We start from the raw sequence: 13073 nt of genomic DNA, 5'->3' as shown, positions 1-13073 counted from the left end.
TTTCCCCCTCAAGATCTTTAAATACAACAAAGTCATTTAGCAGGATTGGTAGGATGCTTGTAAAATTGAGTGCTCCCAAGTTTGGAAGTAGATTTTTCCCTAAATAAAACTTGACTTCGTTGAGTTCTTAATCTGGACAACGTACGAGCAAAATGGCGGTTATGGTCCACATGGTTCAGAAGGTTGAGATGTTCAGCGTAATTGCTTCAGGAATGGAAGTTTTCCAAGTCTCAGGTGAGTCCAAAACGCAAAGATATGCTGTCAATGTAATTAAATATGAGAAATATTATTTATGTCCATTTTTTTATCGAGACATTTTCGATTTTTTTAAATAAGCGTATTGAATTCGAAGCTAATAATAAGCTTAAGCTTAATTTTAATATGGTCAGTGAAACTGAACTTATTTAGCTTACGATCAATTCTGAATCACCTTTTAATAGCTTCGAATACAGTAAACGATTGAGGTCTTGATTTTTAACGCAGTTTAGTGCTGTTCATACAGCTGTAAATTGTAGATAATATTATGCCAAGCTTGTGATCTACAAATGATGTATTACATCATGTATGTAAAATAAGATAAACAAAGTAGTTCATTGCACATTTCCCAAATTATGTTTTCGGACAAAAAAACGATTATTTGAGATTTTTTGGATTGGTGGCAATATGATTTTCTAATTAAATTTTCATGACTCTATTTATAAAAAAGTCATCTACAGTAGTGTCTACTAGTGTCTATATGCGTGCCACTTAATTGATAAGCTTACTCACATTTCTAAAGTGAAGCATTGCCAAGTTTCATTCTTCTTTTTTCTTTCTTCTTTTGATTTCTGGAATTAGATCTCGATTAACAGGGTTGCATCTTCTGTTATGCTCTTCTATCATACATTTCAGCTTTTCTTCTTTGTTCCTAATGCATGAATATGTTCTGGAAAGTTCATTAAATTCGTGATGAATGGATTCTGCACCTTGTTCCCCAAGCAGTCCAAGACCTGTGTTGAATCTTCTTACCCATTCAAGGGCATGATCTTCCAAAAAATGCATTTTGGGTAGGACTGATGCATGCGGAAAAAATGCTCTATACAGCTTCATGAACAATGACACATTTTGTTCTGTAAAAACATAAATTAAATTTATGAATGAATTTTTTACATCTTATTTTTATTCCAACATATAAGTTCAAGTTTAAGATATAATTACCTAACTCAGCTATTTCATTTTCTTCAAGCTTTCGTGAGCTATTTAGAGTTCTGTGTACTTTGCCAAAGGTTTGAAGAACTTGTCCGAACTTGTCAGAAATTAGTTCAGCTTCTATCACATCTTTTTTCAGCAATTGACTGCATACCAGGATAGGTATTTGTTTCAGTTGATCTATACTAGTAACCTAAAATTAAGAGTTTGAGTTAGTGTATTTTCTTAATACTGTCATTCTGAATTTAGTTTCAATTTTACTGGTTCAGATTTTAGCTGTTTTTTTTTCTAAACTAACAATAAACTACACAATTTGATAGGGCCACTAGATTTACACAGAGTAATTTTCATCCAGGCCATTTCTAGATCAAATTATAATTTTTTATGAGTTGATTTTTATTACTTTTTATTACTGTTAATTACCTTCAGACATTTATTTGTGTGATTTCCATTGAAACTACCTCCATGGTAGGCTTGTCTTTCAGCCCCTATTTTCTTGAGTACTCTTGCTAGTTCTTGCACACAGGGACCATCCTCATTGGGTAGTACTGGAACAGAGACCGAGGCCATACGTAGTGTCTGAAATGTGTTTCACAATATAATTTATGCAAATTCACCTCTAATTAAAAGAATATCAGTAGTATACTATGGATTGAAATAATAAGAGTTTTGTTTTACATTGAAGTTTTCAAAGTACAGTATGAGAGAATACCATGTTGGCCTCATATTACAGATAATTTTATCTACTCACTAAGTCATTAGCTTGACTGCGTAGGCTATCTGCCCTGTCTAACAGAAATTCCACCTGTTCTTCATTGTTGAATCGCATTGCATTATAGGATGCCATTGATTCCAACTCTTGTGCTTCTTCCAAAAGGTTGGACTCTTGGTTTTTTAAATTTTGATGGACTTTGATTCCTTCAATATAGTTTTGGAATTCATGATTTCCAATCTGTATTGTTTTGCATTAAACTGGATGAGTGTTTTACCATGAAATTAATTTTGATGAATGATTGTTGAATCTCACCTCTCCATCTCTAATTTCATTTGCAATGTGGATGTCTAAAGTATGAAGTTCTTGCACAAGTAGGTCATAGAGTCTATTAAAAATTCCAATGCTGATATGAAGTCCAGGCAAGCAAACCTTAAAAAGACATTCATCAAATCCCATTGATTAAAATTAATTGTTTTTCGAGTGCTCATATGGATTGGTTGTTCTTTATCTCTGCTGGTGCAGTATTTAAACCTTAGCATTAGTTTTTCTCCTCATCTATTTAGGTTAAATACCTATTTTCATTACAAACAACAGTGTTCAAAACTTCATATAATTTTATATTTGAATTTTTGCTATTAGTTGCTATGGAAACTGTTTTAAAATTAGTCTGCCTACCTGTTCGATTGGGATATCAAATAGAGGTGGTCGGATTGCATTGTTAAACATTTTAGCCTTCTTGATATTTGACCCTGCCTCTATGAACCATTTGTTGTCCTCTTTCAGAGTTTCTATAGTTCTGCTTGGTTTCTTTCCTCTCTCATCAAGTGACTCTTGCATTTCAGTTTGAGTTATCAAACACCACAAACAACAGTATTTGCCTACAATATTATAATGCATGTGTTTTACATTGTTAACAATAATCAAATGCTAATTTATACTTTTATATATAGATTGCCTATTCATGTAACTACTGGAAATTCTTCATTGGTTTCCTTTTTTGGCACTTGCATTATGGTAAGTAATGTACAACTGGTAATAATTGATTTTCCCTAATTTTATACTCACCACTGGCACCAGATATTCCAAAGACTGTGCATAGGAAAGCGTAATCTCCATAAAAAAACAATTTAAAGGACAAGTCTCTGTAAAGCCAAAAAATTGATTTTCATTGTAAAATTATAAATTGGTCAAAGATACGCACAACATTTTCTTAATTTATTTACTAGCAGAAAAGAGAACTTATTAACGGGGGAGGAGGGGGGGGGGGGTTGGTACATGGACTGGGTCATGATAGGGGATCGGAGCCCCAATAACCCTCACCCTATCTAAGACGCAGTGATATCTTAGAACTCCATGCCCTATTCAAGACAGATTGAGACTCAAGCAGAAATTCTATACCTTTAGGTCAAAATTTATTACCCTATCTAAGACACACTAAAGTGAAAAATTATGATCCTTGCCAGGACAATAGTCCCTATTCAAGACAATTTAAAATTAAACATATAAATGTATATATAAAGTTAAATGTGTATCAAAGACAAGAAGCTCAATTACCATACCCATATAGCAAATACATAGGGCTTATTTACCTCCATGTCTCTTGCTGTAAACTGGTCACATCATCCTGGTACTGTTTCAAAGCAATTTCAAGATTGTGAATAGAGTCTGGAGCTTCAAACATTGAAAAAACCACTGTATTTTTGATGGAATTTGGGCTAGCAACATTAGCCAGTTCAAAGCCCATCTTAACACTTCCTCCTCCTTTGTCACCTCCTACTTTTACCCAGATTTCATCACTTGGCACTAGCCCATCATGCCAGGTCAGGCTGTTGTGTCTAGGTTGCAAAAAATGTTTTGAAGAGGTACATTAACTATATTTACAAAATGTGTTTTAACTTGTGGCTAGTACATTGACTTTTTGGTGTTAAAATTAGTTGCCATAGTCAATGTGTTTATTTTCTTTTTGACTACCTATCAATAATATTATAGTACAACAACTTACTTGCTGTGCTCTTCAAGATAACCAAGAACAAGGCCATGTAAATTTTGAATCATAGCACACTCAGTCATCCGTATCTCCGTCCCCCCACCTGATTTGGTAAAAAGAAATGGCATTCCCTCACAGTAAACATCCTTAATTTTTTGTTTTTTCGATAACACTCTTTGCTCCTTCTCACTAGCCATTTGGACACCCCAGCTGTCTAACCACCTAAAAGAGTTTCAAGAATAGTCAGGATTAATTGAAAAGTTTTAGCCAACATGTTATACCTAAGAAAAATTAGTTTCATACATGTAGGATATTCAAACCTTCTAATGTGCCGCATTTTATTCCAGGGAATCCCAAGCTCAGTTTTAATGGCCAACCCCTGTCCTGGTGGCACTGACAGCTTCACTCCAGACAACTTGATTAACTCTTCTCTATGAGATCTTTTCATTATTTGAATATCACGGATATGTTGAGCCTTCATGTCCTCGTCAGACCCACCACTGATGTTTTTTCGAACATTGTAAAGCACCAGTGCTCTCCGTTGTAAAGTTTTTTTGCTAGCAGTAGAACTGCCAACACGGGCTTGCTTGGCAACTGAGAGTTGAAGGGGCTGTTAACAGGATTGAGTTATATATTATTTGTGGTATGTTGATGGTGGATATATTTTCATATGAGCATTAATTTGGATTTTGTCATCCAAGTTAGACATCATTGCACAATATTGAACATGTAAATAGGATAGTTATTTTTCTAGGGTGTGAGATTAGTGAAACAAAACCAAAGGATATTACTGGAGTAGAACATTGAGAACTGAAGCAAATACCTCTTAAGTGCCTTTCTTTGGTTCATGCATGAGTGAATCCTTAGTTATTAAGTAGCAGATAACTGATATTTTTAAGCACTACGTAGCTAGTTATTCTTTTACGCATATATGACCTGCCCTCTATTGAACTGGGCTTTCTAATTTGGCCTCGATTATTTTTAAAATCATATTCTGATGCCATATTTTTTCAGTCATTATTAATAAAATAAGTAGCAAAGAACTTTGTAATGGGAACAACATTATGCCCAAATGAGGAAGATGTAAGCTGGGGGTACTCCCATGTAAAAAGGGCGGGATGATCATTGAAAAAATAAATTTAAACCCTAAAAGATACTTTACAGTTAGGGCGTGGTCCTGGTTTAATTTTAGCCCTAAAAATACCACTTTGAAACAGGAGATAAATCATATACAACAAAAATCATGAGAAAACCCACAGGTTTTCCTTTTTGAGCCCTAAAATAGGGAATGACTTATGATCTCAACCTCAATCCTCTCAGCCCTTTGTTATGTGGGAGTAATTACCCCCGGAGGTTTAAGGTACTTACAGTGCCCCCTGTTTTTAAAATTATCTGTGATGAAGTAGAGTTGTTCATTTTTCTTTTCATCAAGTGAGTTGCCAGAATTTCCTCGGAAGATGATAGAGGAGCACTACAAGGGGTTTTCAATACTTCTGATACCGTGGTACTACATGGTTGAGCCAGGTACTTTGTACAGCTTTCCTCGTGTTTTTCAAGACAGTCAAGACGTACAGGGGTTTTACAAGAAGAACAAGACACCAGAAGGGAGCACAAAAGGTTTAAAACTAAACGGGGAACTTTAGAAAGGGTCTCAACACTGACAGGGTTTTTACAAAGGGGGCAACTTGAGGAGTTTCCAGTGTTATATATCCATTCGGCTATACATTCATAGCAGAAGTGATGTTCACAAGGGCATTCTAAAGGCCTGTCAAGAACTTCTTTACAGACGGAACAGACAAGTTCTTCTGGTGGTAAGACAAATCGCTCAAGAGCTGGCATTTTACTAGTAGTGGCAACGGGAATTATTTCCTTCGGTATAGCGTTTGTTATTTCTTCTAAAGAGTCGAAAGAGGTTTTAGTAATTTGTTTTTTCTTGGCCGGGCGTCCCCTTGATTTCATATTTTTTCTTTTTCTTCCTCCATTCTGAAATGTCTTAAATACTTTGCAGATATCACATGAGTTATCTTGATGAGGAAACCACTTAAACAGGAAGTTCCGGTATAAAAGGCGCGTGGCCAGGCCAAACTCGAGTCAGTTATCTGTCAATCACCGTGGAGTGCAGATCTCCGCTTATAATTTTGCTTAGAAACGTGAGACGGCTAGGTCGGCAAAAAAAACAAAATAAAAAAACAAACAAAAGCAAGCAACCAAACCGCATTTCACAGAAAAGAAAGCCTTTATTAGGACTCCACATGCACAGAACGGTAAGTGTGACGTCGATAAAAAAGTTTTCAGCATTTAGTTTTTACTGTATATCCGTCAAAATGAAAATATTTTGTGTGTTATCTGAAATTTTTTTTTTGTTTCTTAGAAGAAAAACCAAATCAAATAAAGAAAACAAAGAAAATGAAGATGAAATAAATAAACAAACAACAGAAAGAGGTGAGCTGTAAATTGTAACAGGTAAAGCCGCTAAATTTAGTCAGTAATAATGCGATGCGCCGGCGCAAAAGAAACAAAGCAAGCCCGCGAAACTGACAACTCTCGTTTGGTGAAGGCACAGTATTTCTGGATTTGCAAAGTTATTCTGCCGTCATTCCAAGCAAAATACATATTTCAAAGTTTTTCTTTATTTTCTTTATCGTTTTAGGTCAATAAGGGAATTCAGAGAAGCTCCAAAATAAAAATAATGGGTAAGTCAAATCGTCTTGTTCGTTGTTGTTCTTGTTGTCCTTGAATCAAGATGGCGGTTCTGTCAAGGTTATCGCTGTTTGTTTACACAGGGAATGATACTCAAGCAGGCTTTTATAAATAATTACATTGTTATAATTTGTTTTGCAAGAAAAGATATGAATGACCGGCAATTATCAGAAAAATACCAAACGAAGCTACTGATCTCACATTTTCTACTGATCGTACTGAGGTTTTTTAGCCATAAAGTAGTACACAAATTACGCGTATACGATGATACAAGGCTTCTAACTGTGACTATGCAGTTTTGTCAAAAACCATTTTTTTCTTATCAAAGTTATCAATAGCAAAACCACATTAAAAAATGGTGAGAAAACCTAATATCATTTTGTTGTTTCAGGTGACAAAAGAATACATACCTCTTTGACAAGGTACAATTATTGCGAAAATAGACATTTGAAATATATATTTATATATATTATTTAGCAAAAATAGGGTCAACAATTAGCGTATATATATTTATATTCACCTCAGTCTGTAATTTATACAAAGTGGAAAAATATTATGACATTGCTTTTCAGGGCCGTAACCAGAATTTTTACAAGGAGGGTGCACATCGAATAAACATAATCGAGAAAAAAAAAGGTAACCAAAAGAAAGCAGAACCAAAAAAAAAGGGGAAAGGTAACTAAAAGAAAGCAGAACCAAAAAAAGGTGATAGATGGGGGGGGGGGGGGAAGGGGGTGAACGTGCACCCAGTGCTCCCCCCGGTTACGGCCCTGCTTTCATAGCACCAACAAAATAAGTATCATCTTATCATTTGTTTTCCAACTGATGTTTTGTTTTGTTCTTCCTTCTCCCTAGAGATACTGGAAAATGCCCCTACTGCCTTCAGATGCCTTGTGTGGTTTTAGGACAAGCAAGGCCTAGAGGACGACCTTTGTCAACTAACCATGCAAGGCGTCTGAAAGAGTACAGACTCTTTTATAGAAAATTGAAAAAGGAGGGCTTATGGTCCAACCAGACATACCTTGAGAGAAAACAGGAACTGGGGTGTCACATTGGTGATGTAAGAGAAGTAATGCCCCTATGTGTTGTTGAAGATGTGAGGAAAAGATGGCCAAATCCTCCTCATATTCCATATATGGGTCATAGACGTGCATAATTTTTCATAACAATCACGGCTATCGTGAACAATCTGCACCGTACAATAAAGTGTTGGTAAGGTGCTGGCTGACCACTTACCGACCACTTACCAACCACTTATAAACCATTTACCGACTACTTACCGACCATTTACCAACCACTTATTGACCACTTTACCATATGATGCGGATTGTTCACAATACCCAACATGCACTATCTATTATAATTGGAAATAATAATATGGGTAAAATGCTAGAAAATGATATCAGGAATCCTTTCACTTGTTAAATGATAATAAATTAGTATTTTTTCTTTTATATTCAATTACTGTATACTGTTGTAAACCCATATATTGGACGTCTTGTCTTGTCTTTCTTGCTTGCTGATTGGCTATTTTCATCATCAATAATAGGACAGAGAAGTAAAAGATCTGATGTCAATTTGTTAACTCAGCTTCAGAATTTGGATTATTACTTCTTTGAAGTGTTTGTAGGGGCTTACTTCTTTTCATCACCATCTTGTGACTCCACAGCTCCTGCATAGTGTGTATTGGTTGTGAATGTTCATAGCCTTTATTTTATATAGTTTTCATAGAACTTCATAAGATGCTGATTGTTTTGAAAATTACAAATACAGTTATTGAACAATAGCAAAAACACAAAGTTTATTGACATTTTTTATTTGTAAAAGGAGAAAATGTACAAAATATGCAAACAAGAAACACTCTGAATTGTAAAAATCTGTAAAAGAAATACACAAGAATCAAACACCCATATGAGCAACATTTCATATGCATTAGTACTTACCTGTACCCTATAGTTTATAAAAAAAAACTATTTGAATGTCTATTTAGTGCATTGTACCATTCACTTTTTTTAAATTGGGCGGCTCTGAAAAGAGCCATTTTATATGCATAGATCACACCAAAGAAAACATGTATGTGGTGACAACACAAACAAACATGCGAACAACACCAACAAAACACAGACAAGTGCAAATACACTACAAACAAGCAGAAAAGAATGTGTGCCAAATAGAGTTTCTAAAATTAAAAGTTTTGGGTTTTCTCACTCTTGTAGGGGCCTTTCTATCTGGGTTTCTGGCATACTGGTAGTTCTGGACTGAGAAAACATCTCTGTTGACATTTTCATTCTGAGAAAGTTATAAAAAAATGTTAATTACATGAAAAATGTATTTTTATATCAAAAAGTTTAATATAGTCAATGTATAGTTCTATATAAAGCATACCCAGTCGAGAACTGCAAGTTGGATTCTTGTTGTGTAGCTATCATCCCCGAAGTTGATTCGTTTGGGAGCATAAATCAAAAGAGTGGAATGGAAGGACTCTATCCAATAAGTATCACGGCACTGCAAGAAATAATTGAAACAGTAATTAGTTAGAAATAATCAGCTTAATCAAAATAGCTGCAGCCTGTAGAAAAAAAATATTCAAAGTACATTTATGTTTCTAAACTTTTAGCTCACAAAACCAGAGGACATGAATACTTCAAAATTATTAATAAACTTACTCTCATATAGTCTTCAGGATTTCTGTAGATCAGGCTGTCAGTGATGGCCTTTCTGTATGCCTCAATTGCCTTTGGATTTTCCAAAGACTTTTTGCTGCATACATAGTCAGCCATCCAACACCTGCTCTCCTTTGGGCATTTGGAATGTTTACCCTGGAAACAAAATAAATCACAACAATAATATATGGGTCATAAATATAATTATGTTGAAAGTTACACTGTCATTGTTTGTTGAGGAGTTTACACACCTGATAATGTTCAGTTACATTCAATAGTGCTGCTCTGAACTCTTCAGCTGTCTTGTTTATAGTAGAAAAGTCTTTCATTGTGTAATAGCAATGTGTTTTTGTTGCTTTAGCTAACATTGAAAATGAAAAATCTAATATCTTAAACTGCTTTGATAAGGTAAAGCATCTAGAATTACTGTAATTTGATAAATAAATGTACACATTTAAATGCAGATCCTACCTTTATCAGATAGCTCAGAAAACCAAGTGGTTCCTTCGCTCTTTTTTGTTCCTGTGGTAATATTTTTCATCAGCTTTTTCATGTTTTTTCCACCTACAGATCAAAAATTGAATCATTTGAATATTTCCTTAAGAACTATTGAATTTGAATAAATATATAATTTTTATTTTTGTTCCAAATTTATCCTCATTTATGATTGGCTGAGGGGTGAGGGCAGAGACAGGATAAAATTACAGAGTTTGTTTGTAAAAAAGTTGGAATTTGAAGGGTGGGGGTCTTAAAAAAATCCTCTGTGGGGTTATAAGGACAATTTATTTCTGCAATTACACATTTTTTTATATTTTATTACATTACCATGCCATGTGTCATACGAATTTAATATTCGTTTTTCTTTTACTGCCCAGTTTTGTATGGCTGCAACATTGTCATGGCAAATTTCAGCAATCTCATGTCCTGTGGTAAAAGAACACTAGCTAATAGGGGCAAGTTCACACCAGCTACACAAGCACATAAGAGCATATGCAAATGAAACTCAGAGTGTTTTCCAAGTGACTGAAAGTTTTTGTTATTCCTACTCTTTGAGGTTCTTATGCTTATATACCTAGTGTGAACCAGCCCTAAAGGTACAAAATCATGTACAATGTACTTTTGAAATTGAGACAGAATAGGAATTTTCAATTTTCATACCAATTTCTTCAAATCTGTCAAATAACACCTTTGTCATGGGTATTTCTCTCGAAGCTGCAGAGGCCAAGGTAGCTTTTGACCAGTTCACCGTCATAAGTATTTTCTTGTTGCTAATAATTGAATAAAAGAATGAATTGTTGTCTTAGAGCTAGATCAATCAATTCACCCCAGAACATAATAGTAAAAATAGAGTTTCTTTTTATACACAATAATTAGTCAGGACTAGTTACTAGTACTTACTAGTATGACATAGCTGTTACTGTTGTATGTTGGGCATTACGAGAAGAATCATGTCTGGCATCAGTTATAACAATCTGTATTCAAAACAACATATCATATAAATTTCTTTTTTTTTCTATATCTTACTGAAATACAATTGAGTTAGAGTAGATGAATGAATAAATTAGCAAAATTCTACCTAAAAGCATCCTAGTTGAAAAACTAGTTGATGAACTGTAAAATGAACTATTGGCAGATATAAGCACTTACATCACCATCATTATCTATATAGTCTTGCTCCTTCTGGGTCTCTTCCATAACTGATCGAGTGCTGTCCTCATACACTGATTGGATTGCAGCAACGTAGCCCATTTTATTGAAAACTAAAAACATTACGGATGAATTATAAGTTCATAAACAGGGTTGGGAAATGAATCAAATTCTCTTGTGAACTGCATGCATGTTGATTCAGAATGTGTATAATCAAATAATCAAAACAATCAAACAAAAAAAAAAGAAAAAAACAATACAAAACAAAATCAAACAGAAATGAAATTGAATTATCTTGTTGTAGCTAAAGTGTAGTGTCAGTGAAATCTTCATAGGGGTCAAAATAAGTAGGCTGCAAGATAAAGTACATAAAGGTTATAAATATGATATCAATTACAGTGCAATAGAAGTATATGCTATCACTATTACACATGCACAAATCAAAACACTAGTAATAAAATGAAATTGCACATGAAATCATCTAATATCGCAATATCCGATGGCAATATCTAAACCTACCTGTATCGAGATATGTGTGCTCAACTGAACCAAGAAATGCTGCTTCGGTGAAGCTTCTGTATTGGGTTTCTGTCAACCCAGAGCTCATGAATCCATGGATTACTCTAAGACAGTCCCGGGAACAGTAAACAAACATTTGTAAGAAACTTGTTACTGACTATTGCAAGAAAGATAATGATTTATAAGCTAAAAAAAATGACAAGAATGAAGTGCTCACCTGAGGTTAGCGACGTATTTTGATTTCAGTACTGCCGAACTAAACCAGACAGTTTCATGGTTGTTTTCGCATCTGAAACTTATACGTCCACAGTGCCCTCTTCTTTCCATCTGGAAGCTGCCAAGAAGCAAAAACCCACCGCAAACAGAACAGCATCCTTTGGACTCCGTCAAGCCCTTCACCAGGCTACGAATCGTAGCTGTACAAGCGATAAAGTACTTTCCGTCGTCGTCCTCCAGAGCTGTGTGGATTTCTGCCCTTGACGGCTGACCAGAGGAAGAAGAAGGCGGAGCTAAAACGTGAAGTTTAGCTTTCGCTTCAAGTTTTTCCGGAACGGCATATGAACTCTGAGACTGACTTTTATGATGAGAGTCGTAAAAGTCTATTACTTTCAAAAGCCACGAATAATTATTGAAATCTTTCAATAGCTTTTTAGACTCCGCTATTCTCTCGCGAAGTAATGAGAGTTTCTCCTCACTATCTTCAAATTGAAGGGTAAATCGACTTCTCTTTCGGCATTCTTTTGCTGCCATTTTTAACAAAAATAGCAAAGAAAACACGAAAATGTGGAAAGTGTCAAAGCTGCTAGTATTTTCCCGCGCAAAAACGTACAAAAACATTGAGCAAAAGCGGAAACAATAGGTTGCTTTTGGGGGGTTTCATATCGCATACACCGTACGCTTTTGTTTACATTCTTCGGTATTTGTATTTTTCCACTTTTTCGTTTATAACTTAAATACACTAAGCTGATGTCAATTCCTCGTTGATTTCTAAATGTTTTTATTATAAAATTATAACATTTATCGTCATATTTCAACAATGATAAGGTTTTTCAAGTTCTCAACTTCTCCCCGTCCACTTCCACCATTTTGAATTCACCCATTTTAAAAATTTAAATCTCGGATCTGACGCGTAAGGGGGCGGAGCCCCCCTTTTTATAGTGGAACTTCCTGTTTAAATATAAATACATCTTTGGAGACTTTCAAGTTGTGATGTACTTCCCGTTTGAAACACTTAATGTAACATTTATTGCACATTTTAGTCGGATAAATGTCTGAAATATCATTTTCGACGTCCACACCGAACGTAACTAAAATTTTCTCTGCGAACTTATGGCATTCTCTGAAATATTGTTTTACTTTGCTTCCGCTATACTCCCCACAAATACGACAACAACGCTGCAGGTTTTCGTGATGGTACTTCTGCGAACCTGTGAATCCACATATTTACGATACCAAATATAAGATGAAAAAAAATGGACATTAAATAATTTGAAAAGAAACACAAAGTAAAAGAAGTATAGGTAAGAATTGTTGCTTACCTGGTCCTGTAAAAACTTCCATTAAGCTCCCATTAGACTTCAAAAATCTACGACGGCGACGCCAACCGAAAGTGTAAATAATTTCTCTCTTGGGTTCTGTTCATCGGAGATTTCAT

General features: G+C 35.0%; 3 protein-coding genes across 8 annotated transcripts; 1 reads left to right on the top strand and 2 right to left on the bottom strand.

Annotated features, from left to right (window-relative positions):
* Window positions 1-122: 122 nt before the first annotated feature.
* Window positions 123-4371, bottom strand: LOC148904596 (uncharacterized). 4 transcript variants are annotated; one of them, XM_089025166.1, is made up of 11 exons: window positions 4211-4371; window positions 3906-4112; window positions 3493-3738; window positions 2969-3045; window positions 2579-2781; window positions 2216-2332; window positions 1940-2140; window positions 1612-1767; window positions 1198-1381; window positions 769-1109; window positions 123-258 (listed from the first exon to the last, which is right to left on the bottom strand). In XM_089025166.1, exons 1-10 carry the CDS (start codon window positions 4369-4371, stop codon window positions 796-798), a joined length of 1866 nt encoding a protein of 621 aa, XP_088881292.1. In that variant the 3' UTR covers window positions 123-258; window positions 769-795. The 4 variants fall into 4 exon arrangements, with proteins under 4 accessions (XP_088881292.1, XP_088881295.1, XP_088881293.1 ...); XM_089025169.1 differs by lacking the exon at window positions 1940-2140; XM_089025167.1 differs by lacking the exon at window positions 2216-2332.
* Window positions 159-8575, top strand: LOC148904595 (uncharacterized). 3 transcript variants are annotated; one of them, XR_016118882.1, is made up of 8 exons: window positions 159-234; window positions 2854-2917; window positions 4238-6154; window positions 6262-6332; window positions 6541-6583; window positions 6982-7012; window positions 7163-7226; window positions 7446-7579. XR_016118882.1 is itself a non-coding variant. In XM_089025173.1 (5 exons), exons 3-5 carry the CDS (start codon window positions 6580-6582, stop codon window positions 7744-7746), a joined length of 336 nt encoding a protein of 111 aa, XP_088881299.1. In that variant the 5' UTR covers window positions 6018-6154; window positions 6262-6332; window positions 6541-6579; the 3' UTR covers window positions 7747-8575. The 3 variants fall into 3 exon arrangements, 2 of the variants coding, with proteins under 2 accessions (XP_088881299.1, XP_088881298.1); XM_089025173.1 differs by lacking the exons at window positions 159-234; window positions 2854-2917; window positions 7163-7226 and having other exon boundaries at window positions 6018-6154; window positions 7446-8575; XM_089025172.1 differs by lacking the exons at window positions 159-234; window positions 2854-2917; window positions 4238-6154; window positions 6262-6332; window positions 7163-7226 and adding an exon at window positions 6346-6447 and having other exon boundaries at window positions 7446-8575.
* On the bottom strand, window positions 8386-12884 carry LOC148904594 (uncharacterized). The gene is made up of 11 exons (XM_089025171.1): window positions 11637-12884; window positions 11420-11523; window positions 10901-11013; window positions 10652-10725; window positions 10412-10521; window positions 10079-10177; window positions 9725-9817; window positions 9505-9614; window positions 9257-9409; window positions 8976-9095; window positions 8386-8879 (listed from the first exon to the last, which is right to left on the bottom strand). Exons 1-11 carry the CDS (start codon window positions 12254-12256, stop codon window positions 8730-8732), a joined length of 1746 nt encoding a protein of 581 aa, XP_088881297.1. The 5' UTR covers window positions 12257-12884; the 3' UTR covers window positions 8386-8729.
* Window positions 12885-13073: the final 189 nt, after the last annotated feature.

The sequence above is a fragment of the Actinia tenebrosa genome, unplaced genomic scaffold (assembly GCF_029948245.1).
Source record: "Actinia tenebrosa isolate PJP-AT-01 unplaced genomic scaffold, QUT_ActTen_1.0 PGA_scaffold9__36_contigs__length_13948895, whole genome shotgun sequence".
Taxonomy (NCBI): Eukaryota; Metazoa; Cnidaria; class Anthozoa; order Actiniaria; family Actiniidae; genus Actinia; species Actinia tenebrosa.
This window is presented reverse-complemented; position numbering and strand designations above follow the sequence as displayed.

Excerpts from the sequence above, each read along its gene's own strand:
- LOC148904595 (XM_089025172.1), top strand. The coding sequence starts at position 6,382 with ATGCGATGCGCCGGCGCAAAAGAAACAAAGCAAGCCCGCGAAACTGAC. Across the intron at positions 6,584-6,981 it reads CTCCAAAATAAAAATAATGG|GTGACAAAAGAATACATACC; the intron begins GTAAGTCAAATC and ends TTGTTGTTTCAG. Across the intron at positions 7,013-7,445 it reads ATACATACCTCTTTGACAAG|AGATACTGGAAAATGCCCCT; the intron begins GTACAATTATTG and ends CCTTCTCCCTAG.
- LOC148904596 (XM_089025166.1), bottom strand. The coding sequence starts at position 4,371 with ATGAAGGCTCAACATATCCGTGATATTCAAATAATGAAAAGATCTCAT. Across the intron at positions 2,141-2,215 it reads ATGAAATTAGAGATGGAGAG|ATTGGAAATCATGAATTCCA; the intron begins GTGAGATTCAAC and ends AAAACAATACAG. Across the intron at positions 1,382-1,611 it reads ACACAAATAAATGTCTGAAG|GTTACTAGTATAGATCAACT; the intron begins GTAATTAACAGT and ends TCTTAATTTTAG.
- LOC148904594 (XM_089025171.1), bottom strand. The coding sequence starts at position 12,256 with ATGTTTTTGTACGTTTTTGCGCGGGAAAATACTAGCAGCTTTGACACT. Across the intron at positions 10,522-10,651 it reads GTAACAGCTATGTCATACTA|CAACAAGAAAATACTTATGA; the intron begins GTAAGTACTAGT and ends TTCAATTATTAG. Across the intron at positions 9,096-9,256 it reads ATCCTGAAGACTATATGAGA|TGCCGTGATACTTATTGGAT; the intron begins GTAAGTTTATTA and ends TATTTCTTGCAG.